The sequence below is a fragment of the Salarias fasciatus genome, chromosome 3 (genome assembly GCF_902148845.1).
Source record: "Salarias fasciatus chromosome 3, fSalaFa1.1, whole genome shotgun sequence".
Classification (NCBI taxonomy): domain Eukaryota; kingdom Metazoa; phylum Chordata; class Actinopteri; order Blenniiformes; family Blenniidae; genus Salarias; species Salarias fasciatus.
Window position 1 is genome coordinate 24,883,766 of NC_043747.1, and position 10,117 is coordinate 24,893,882.

A 10,117-nucleotide genomic window follows, 5' to 3' on the forward strand; every position below is an offset into this window, starting at 1 on the left:
GAGGAGGAGGAGGAATGGGACGAGGCGCTGTTCGACTTCCCCGGTCAGACGGCTGAGGACCTGTCCTTCCAGAAGGGGGCGCTGATCCGGGTGACGGAGCACATCGACGCCGAGTGGAGGAGGGGCAGAGTGGACGGGAAGGAGGGGCTTTACCCAGCTGCCTTCACCCAGCCCTCCCTGCGTCCACCGCCGGCGGGTGGAGGATCGGCCAGAGCCGTGTTCGACTTCACGGCTGAGAACCAAGACGAGCTGACTCTCAAGGTCTGTGATTGGCCAATTCTCTCTCTCTCTCTCTCTCTCTCTCTCTCTCTCTCTCTCTCTCTCTCTCTCTCTCTCTCTCTCTCTCTCTCTCTCTCTCTCCACAACCCTCTGAATTGCTTATCTCCTCTGGACTCATGCCGGAGCTTCGTTCTTACCCGCCTCGGTTCCGTTTCCCCTTGCAGGTCGGTGATATCGTGACGCAGGTGGAGTCGGTGGACGAGCAGTGGATCGTGGGAGTCCCGGCGATGCTTCCATCGGTCCAAACAGCTCAGACCCTTTCCAATGACTGATAACTGGAGGAACCTTAAAGACACTGCATGTGCTCGATTTCCCTTCATCTGCACTTTCCTCCTCGACTGAACTTTCTTTTTTTTTTTAATTCCATTGAAATCTGTCTTTCGCAGATCGGTTTCAGCCCTGAACCAATGAAAACGGTCCAAACTAGCTCTGTATTCACAAGTCAGATCACTACGGCGGAGTTTTGTTGCTTGTTCTTTTAACCCTTCTGTTGTTTTTTTTTTTGTTTTTTTTTTTTGAAGGAATGAAACAACCTTCTTGTTAACCATCGGAGTGCAATTGAGTGAAGTGTTATTTGTTCTTATTATTTTACCAGAAAATCTGCTGACTTTGGTCTAAATTAAAGTTTGAATCATTTTCATTTTCAGCTCGAAACAGAAGTGTCAAGACAGACAAATCAAACCAGTTCTGCCTTCGTCTCAGTGGATTCAATGGTTTTTTTTTCCCACAACTTTTCACAATGTTTCAAGATCTTTTGAAGAGTTTTAGGAATTCTCATGGCCCAAGTAGGCCGCTGTAGATTACTGAGTAAATGTGCCAGAGACCGCAAAGACTGAAAGGTGAGTTTAACTGATTAAGCGACTGTTGAGGCAAAGCTTCTGGAGCGAACATTTGAAGGTGGGACGAACCACAGCTGTGTGTTTTATTAGAGTGTGTGTGTGTTGAGCATTAAAATTGAATGTTTCGTCAAAGAAGGATTGAGTTTGTTCTGTCAGAACGCCACCAGAGACACGGCATTGGGATTTTCTGAGGGATACTTTGTCAGTACCAGCGATGCTTGAAATATTTCACTGTGCCTTCAGAGCAGCTTCCAACACGTGGTGTTCCTCTGAACGGTACGCTGGACTGAGCTGTCTGGGCATCACCGCTCAGTTGCTGTGCCTTACCCAACAAAGAGTATGTGTTTGTCCGAGAGCTTCTGTATACCGCAGTACCTGTTATCACTCAATACTTCTGAATTGAATTACTCAACAATACCTTTACGTCTCCCCACTCTACCTTTTACGTTTCTCTGCTCTGCCTTGGCGTTTCCTCAGTCTGTCTTTTCATTTCCTAACTCTACCTTTGCGTTTTTCCGCTCTACCTTTGGGTTTCCCCGCTCAACCCTTGCGTTTAGCCACTCTGCGTTTTCCCTTCTGTACCTTTACATTTCCTCGCTCTACCTTTGTGTAACCCAGGTTAAAAATCATGGAAACAGTTATTTTCCATCCGTCCTGAGTGCACCTGAATGCACCTTTACGCTGCGTGTTGACGTACCTCACACAATTCCGGTCACGTGACAGAGCGAGCCAATCGCGTCTCAGAGTGACCTGCTTTTCATGCTTCAGCTGTTTTCCCCACTCAGACGTGTGGGGGGAAGCCAGCCGACAGCTGTGAGCAGGTTTGTTTCAAGCTTTACAATCATTCATCTGTGCTTTTGTTTCAAACTCTGTGCGCTGAGTATTGCATTATACACTTGTAGAAGTCACTGCCGGGCCTGCAGGGAGTCCCTAGCTGCCATCTTGTGCCGTTAATGTGAGGAACTGGTGAGTTGAATGAATGCTTCAATACTATGCTGGGCTAATGTAGCTCTGTAGCATTAGCGGTAGCATCAGCCCTGACACACATGATTGATTGCTTATGTGAAGCTTTTCTTGGCAAGCTGATGTGTTTATCTGTTAATTTCAGTGTGTGTTGGTCTGTTGAATGCACATGAACTGTGAGATGCTTCTCAATTGTAAGTGTAAAGAATGTAGCACCTTATGTATTTACTTTATTTTCTGAGGGATACTTTGTCAGTACCAGCGATGCTTGAAATATTTCACTGTGCCTTCAGAGCAGCTTCCAACACGTGGTGTTCCTCTGAACGGTACGCTGGACTGAGCTGTCTGGGCATCACCGCTCAGTTGCTGTGCCTTACCCAACAAAGAGTATGTGTTTGTCCTAGAACTTCTCTGTACCGCAGTACCTGTTATCGCTCAATACTTCTGGATTGGATTACTCAACAATACCTTTACGCCTCCCCACTCTACCTTTTACGTTTCTCTGCTCTGCCTTGGTGTTTCCTCAGTCTGTCTTTGCATTTCCTAACTCTACCTTTGCGTTTTCCCGCTCTACCTATGCACTTGCCCGCTCTACCTTCACGTTTCCCCGCTCTACCTTTGCTACCATTTGTTTTCCTGCTCTACCTTTACATCTCCCACTCTACTTTTGGGTTTCCCCGCTCTACCTTTACATCTCCCCGCTCTACCTTTGGGTTTCCCCGCTCTACCTTTGGGTTTCCCCGCTCTACCTTTACATCTCCCGCTCTACCTTTTGGTTTCCCCGCTCTGCCTTTGGGTTTCCCCGCTCTAACTTTGGGTTTCCCCGCTCTACCTTTACATCTCCCGCTCTACCTTTTGGTTTCCCCGCTCTACCTTTGGGTTTCCCCGCTCTACCTTTGGGTTTCCCCGCTCTACCTTTACATTTCCTCGCTCTACCTTTGCGTGTCCCCTTCTCTACCTTTGTTTCGTCTCATCTTTTTCCATTACCACTCTACATAGGCGGATCTCGGGGGTGGCTACTTGGGCTCAAGCCCCGGATGTTTTGTCAAGAGCCCCGGATCGCGGATCCGAGCTGGTCTGAGTATAATGTGCAGTACTGGAATTCACCAGAGAGTGGCAGCATGCGCTGGAGAGCAGCCAGCAGTCTGCCGCCTGTCCAGAAGAAGAAGCGTTCACGTCTATGCGCGCTATTTGCTGCTCCTTGACTCTACTGCTGACCAGAGTCGACTCATGATGGATTTCTGAAGCTTTTTTAAAAAAGCGGACGTCGCCACCAGCAGCAGCAGCAGCAGCAGCAGCAGCTGCAACACAGATTGATGTTCCCGGTTTGTGAAACTGACTGATTTTGCCAGCTGGCTATCAGTATTGTCCGTTAATACCAACAACAACAAAACAACACAGCAACACAACCGCACTGAAAATGAAAGACAGCAAGATCAATGTTACATTCCAAGATAAGACTAAAAACCCTTGATGAAATATGAATGAAAAGTATTACTAGCAAAATGATTAAAGTATTCATTGTGCAGGAAAGTGCTCCCTGTCAGTGCTTTGCCATTATATAGGACGTTTTTGGATTATTATACTGTACTACGGCAGCTGTTTAAGCTTGTCCTAATTGTAGCTAATATGTACACTTTTGGGTGGTTCAATCAACAGTTAATCATGATGTATTTTTCAGCTAATCCAAGGGAGTTTAAAACAGTTCATTTATTTGAAGAAGAGGGAGAATTTTCGAATCTCATCAAGAAACATTTCAAACATTTAAACTCAATATATCAGTATGTTTCATAGGTTTTATTTCTAAATATTTTTATTTATTTTAGTTCATGTGTGAGTGAAGAGGAAAAGACAGGAGATGACCCACATTTAACATTCAAAAAAAGGCATGACAAGACATGAGAGCAGCTCTGAAATATTGTATTTAAAGAGTAACGGAGACAGAAGAGAGGAAGGAGTGAAAGAGTGAGGGGGAAAATGAACAGGAAATCATAAAAAATGTGCAGAGAAAGCAAGAGAGAAGAGACAGGAGGATGGAAGACAGGACTGAAGAACAGAGCAGTAAAGGACAGCAGAGGTGCCAGCCAGGATCACAGGGAGCCTGCAGGAAGGAAATAAGGTATTTTATTATTTCTTTAGTTTATGATCAGTCTGAATAACTTTTGTATTTTAGATTTTTTTTTCTTTCAGTGGACATGAGGCATAAAACAATGACTTCAAGGCTGCTTGTGGTAAGACATTTGAATCATTAAAGGGTCTGATTTTTAAGTGTTCTCTGTGCCTTTCTCAGCTTTCAATTGGTGGTAAGTTGATGTAAAAAAAAAAAAAAATCAAAAAATAAAGATAGTTTAGTATGCGTGGCACAAAAAATGCCGGAAAAAATAGATCGGCATCTGCACCCTCAGGGCTAAGCCCCTGATCTCCTAGAATCCTAGATCCGCCCCTGCCACTCTACCTTTCAGTTAATGAGAAGTACACCTGAGAGACCTAAGAAACTTTTTAAACGCTCCGCTTTTGACATCCCCCTCATGAATATGGTGCCACAACTTTCAAAATAACTCAAAAGTAATCACCATGAAAATGTTGCAGGGACTTTTTTCACATCTCTGATAATGGAATTAGCAGCTGTTCATGAAATTAACTTACATTTTGAAGAAATTAAGCTTTTTTTTTTACCTAAGTTAGATTTTTTTTTATTGTCTTAACCACATCCGTTCTGGAGTGGTCACAGTAATTCCGGCAGTCCATCCAAGAGAACCTTGCCATCTGTTCATTTCCTCAAATCTGTGATGTTAACTGAACTGTAGTTTGCTGTTCTTTAAGGTGATGAAGTCTAGATGCAGTATTATAGCTCATCTATTCCAGGTCATCTGCTTATTTCAACATTCTACTAAGACACATGAGAAGATGGAAATCTTGATCATAAGTGAAAAGTTATTTGAGTATCTGACGAACATCCATCAGCATTCAGTGGTCTTTTATTCCTACATTTTTTGCACTTTATAATGTGTCTTGTTGTGCTGTCATTTCAGGCGTCAGCAGGCGGCGCCACGACCGATTCAGACTGTGTAAAAAAAAAAAAAAAACACTTTGAACCCGTTCGGCTGGTATTTATTCACTTTCAAGTCAGTAGGGGAAATGTGTGTGAGTGTGACAGAAATCCTGGCATCACGCGTTGTTTATGTAACCAAACATTCCTGCTTTTTAATCCAAATAAACCTTTCAGTCTTAATTCCACATTCAGCTTTTATTGTCTTTGCCTCACACTGAACAGCTCAAACTTAATGAGATATTCCAGTTCAAACAGATTAAGCAAACATTACCCACACACAATGAAAACAAATGATGATCCACATACAATGTAAGTAGAGTGTTCTAAAACTAAATAAATCAGAAAATAGTGAAAATACTGGTTACAACTTCCCATATTTCAAATCAGTTGTTCTTTAGTATATAGAGATGCCAAAAAGAAAGTTAATTCCTCAAGAGGGTCCCAGTCATTCATTGAATTTAAATATGATACATATTTAGTAGATTCTCAGATTGTCAATCACACAACTCTGAATCGGTGTCAAGCATGGGATGCTCCAACATGTGTTATAAGACCCCTGATTATCTCTTCGTGACCCCACAATCTCATTGACAGAAGTTTTAATGCTCCTCTTTGTTGCCTCTGCAGGTCAGACCTCCCATGATTTCTTATGTTTCCCTCTGTAGTCTGAACTACATGAGAAAATGACACGGGCAGAATTTCAATCAGGATTAGAAGTTCTCTGAACTGGGTTCATTAAACTCAGCAGAGACTCCAGAAGAGCCGAGGAGCCACAGTCCAGCGTGTAGCGGCTGGGTGAAGGTGGTCTGGACTCTGTGGAGGAGAGTCATGGTTTCAGACACGCTGTAGAAGGACAGAATACCTGCCTTGTGATCCAGGTACACTCCCACTCTGGAGGACTGAGGACCTGAGACGGGTCTGCACTGCTTGTTGTACCAAAACATGTAAGAGTTGTTGTCACATTTCAGAGCCCAGGATTTGTCATTAAACCCCAAAATGCATTCGTTTTCACTCCCTGCTCTGCTGATGTTCTTGTATGTGACTGCAATGAAAACTCCTCCCCCTCTCCGCTCCACCTCCCAGTAACTGCGTCCAGTCAGACTCTGTCTGCCCAGGACCTGGTACCAGTAGGTGAACCTGTCGGGATGAGGAACGAAAGCGTCGTCCTGACGCTTGATGGCCACCTTCCTGTTCTCCTTGGAGAGTAACAGACGTCTGTGTGCCGAGTTTGGATCCAGAGTGATCTGCTGTGAATATTTTAAGAATTCTGCTCTGGTCTGTGGCTCTGAAGGCTTCTCTCCGGTGCCTCTTGGTGGAAACCGGTTGTGGTCCTTCTTGTCTTCCAGCTGCTCCAGCTGGACGTCTTTCCTCTTCAGCTCGGTGATCTCCAGCTGCAGTTTCTGCATCTGCTGCTGAAGCAGCTTCACATCGTTCTCCCGCTGCTGGATACTCTGCTGGATGTTTAGTCGATTCGCCTTCAGCTTCTTCTGCTTCTGGCTCCTTTCCGCTGCAGCTGGGACTGTTTCACGGCCTCGGCTTTGGTCCATCATGCAGGTGATCTGGTGAGCTGCTACTGTCGGCTTCAGAGCACAGCTTCAATATTCTGTTTGAAACAAAGAAGACCTTTTCATAATGTTGACTGAGGAAACATTGAATCATCAGTTATGTGGTGTGATGATCAGTCGCCCCCTAGTGGCTGTGTGCTCTCTGAATCATGAGTCCTATCAGACAACCCTAACCCTAAGAAACTGATCTTAAAGATAGAAAAAATATAAAACCTAACATAATGTCAACTGTGTTCAAGAAAAACACCACACCACAAACAGCTTATTTGCTTTTTCTTCTTTTCCTGCACATTTGATCCTCAATTCAGAGGCTGAAAAAACATTTAAGCAACAAGAAATTCAAACCTTCACATTTTACTTTATGCAGATGATTCAACTGTCTATTTTCACAAAACTAAAAAATCACCAACTACAATCTCAACATAAAGCCAATTTCAGTTAAACTTTCTGGTGAATAATACAGTGAAAGGTTAAAGAAAGTCCGATAGCTGTAGCATTCTGATTGTACAAACTCACTCAGCATAACTTTAAGGGTAATGCTGGTTGGCTATCTTTCATGGCAGCATCACCAAAATCTCAACTCAGATCTACACTGATGAAATTTGCATAAAAAAGATTAAATTTTCTTTGCAATTTTTACAACCTGCTTGAGAGTTTGATCAGATTGGAGCCTCTTGGGCCAGTTTTGGCCCACGGGCCTCATGTTTTGACAATTTGAAGCATCTGAAAAATGTGTCATTTCTGTTATACAAGTTCAAACAACCTGTTTCAAAATTTAATAATATTGAATAAATAAGGCTTTTAATTTGATCATCATTATCAGTTATACTAACATTGTTATTGTCCAAGCTACAAGTCAGTGTTTTTATTGGCTCTGAGCTCAAACATGTGGACCTTGATCCAGCTGCAGTCTGGAACTTTGACAGAAGGAGAAGCAGTTAATCCAGAAATAGATTTAATTATTCCTGGAAGCAGTGATGTTTCCTCATTTCTCCATAAAGACTTTTACAGTATCAGTTTAGAAAGGGGAGAAGCACCAGAGTTCGGTTGAGTTTGTGTGATTTACTGATTGAATTTCACACTTTTCGTACTAAAGTGAAACAACAGGGCACTGCTTTGACCATTCTTGTTAAGGTGTCGGTAAGTTAAAGGGAAAGTCTATTGATGGTAATTTGATGCAATTTTAGTGATGCTGAGTCACAATGACATTCTGCGCACAATCAAAGACAAAAGCTGTGGAACTTCCTCATGCCAAACCATGACAGGGAGCGGCCTCAACGCGCACAATTACCTGCTGACCGTGAAATGTTGAAATTAGGAACTTCTTCCACATAAAAACTAAAAAAATCACACAAAAACAAAGAGTTCCAGTCATTTTTAATCTGAGCCTAGTCGAGTTGGAGTTCCACAAGGCTCGATCCGGGGCCCATGACTGTTCAGTATTTGACTCATAGAGAAAATATTGTTTTAGGTGTGTTTGCCTTTTCGGTGCAAACAGCTTGCCAAAATTTCCTGAAACAAAAATGAAAAGAATGATGAGTTTTCACTCAAAGCCAAAAATGCAGAAGCTGCTTTTGGAGAACCAAATCATTATTTCCCAGATCAAATTGGATGTAAACATCTGTATCATCAGCATAGAAGCTAATAAAAGCATAAAGACATGAAATGATAGTGAGTCCAGGATGGAACCTTGAGGAACTCCACATGTAGGGTTCAGAACAGACACGGAATTAATGGCTGACACAAAGAATCTTTTATTTGGGTTTAAATCAGTTCATTGTTTTCCAGAGATGCTCAGCTAGTGTTTCATGTGATGAAGCAGAATATTATGAGCAACAGACTCAAATGCAGCAGAGTCAATCAAAGTCCATTTGAATTTATAAATTCCCTGCAGCATCATTCATTTGGAAATGTTTTTTAAAGAGCAGAGAGAGTGTACTTTTTAGGTTTTACAACAGTCATCTCTGCTCACATTGATGTGATTTTGACCCAAACTGTGCAAGATGTAAGAAAACAAACCTGACTGAAAGGAGTTTTCACACACCAGGAAGTTGTTGAGTCTTTACTGGAATTTTATTGAGACGTGGAACGTCTGATGCAGTTATGTAACGACTGAGAATTGATTCCTTTTGAGAGGCGGTTATGTAACAGCAGTTTTCAACACTTGCTATTACATTCATGACAGATTTAATGAGTTCAAGTCAATATCAAAACAATTTAAAAAATGTTGCTCCAGTGAAATGGGACGAGTTACTGTAACACGTAACGATAAAAGTCAAACCCACTAACCTGTGGGCCAAGACTGGATGAACTAATAAACTTGCACTTCTTTAAAATGTCACAGTATTTGCATAAGGAAGTATCATTAAAATTGGCTTCATGTTGAGCTTGTTGGAATTTTCTGCTGTAATTGATCAAACATGTAGACATTGCATAAAGAAAAACCTGAAAATTTAAATTTGAAGGTGATTATTACACTATTTTTGTGATTAAGACGAACTTGAGATGTATGTTGGAGCAGCGTATCACCGTTAGTAATGAAAGAGATTCTCAATCGTATGCTGTAAATGCAATTGGAAACATAAGTCTGTAACCAGAGCTGGCTATCTATTCAGATTTCCCAGATTAATTCCATTTGATTCATGATTCAATTTAATTTTTAATGATTTTTCAGTCACAGGACCAATTTCACTTTAATATGGAATAAATTCTCAGAGTAAACAGTAAAAATGAACTTGAGCTTTTTGCATTGATACAGTTGAAAATATTTACTTTAAGAAATGAGCCCATTGCATTTACATTAATCATGTATTTTCTATTGGATGTGACCAAAATGAAAATGCAGTGATTTAAAACAGGCAGGCAGAGTGAATCAGGTGCACATGGTGAAAGTCTCAGGCAGCAAACTGAATGTCCTTCTTGAGTGGCCCTGATGTGTTTCATAACTCGTAGAACCTGCTAGTTTTGTTCCCTTCTTTTGAGGATCCCTAACATAATTAGGGCTGGCGCAATATGCTTCTTTCCCGTTTCGATTTTTTTAAATCTATTTTTCTATTCATTTATTTGTTTATTCTTTTTTTTTTTTTTTTGATGTCGGTTAAATTTAAATTGTGATTCTTTGATTTTAGTGCTTCTTGGTTTGGTTTGTTTTTTTCTAGTTGTTGTTAACAACAACAAAAAAAACAACATTTTGAATTCTATTTTTGAACAAAAGAAGTATTTTAAAATCACCTAACAAAAGATCCTGACACTGATGTGACTTGATTATTTTTCCCTACCCCTCATCATAATCAATAGTTTGTGAGAAGAAATCGATTTTTTTTTTTACATGAAGAAGACAGAGTGTGTGCATCAGAGGCTCTCACCTGAGTGTTGATGCTGATCAGTGGGATGTGGCTGCCTCGATGCTCTTCATGTGT

At 41.6% G+C, this 10,117-nt stretch overlaps 1 protein-coding gene across 1 annotated transcript; it reads right to left on the reverse strand.

The window, feature by feature from the left end:
* Positions 1 to 5,328: 5,328 nt before the first annotated feature.
* LOC115381611 (tripartite motif-containing protein 16-like) lies at positions 5,329 to 10,117 on the reverse strand. The gene is made up of 2 exons (XM_030083105.1): positions 10,064 to 10,117; positions 5,329 to 6,736 (listed from the first exon to the last, which is right to left on the reverse strand). Exon 2 carries the CDS (start codon positions 6,681 to 6,683, stop codon positions 5,844 to 5,846), a length of 840 nt encoding a protein of 279 aa, XP_029938965.1. The 5' UTR covers positions 6,684 to 6,736; positions 10,064 to 10,117; the 3' UTR covers positions 5,329 to 5,843.

Bases quoted from the DNA above. Each gene is read 5' to 3' on its own strand.
- LOC115381611 (XM_030083105.1), bottom strand. From the start codon at position 6,683: ATGATGGACCAAAGCCGAGGCCGTGAAACAGTCCCAGCTGCAGCGGAA.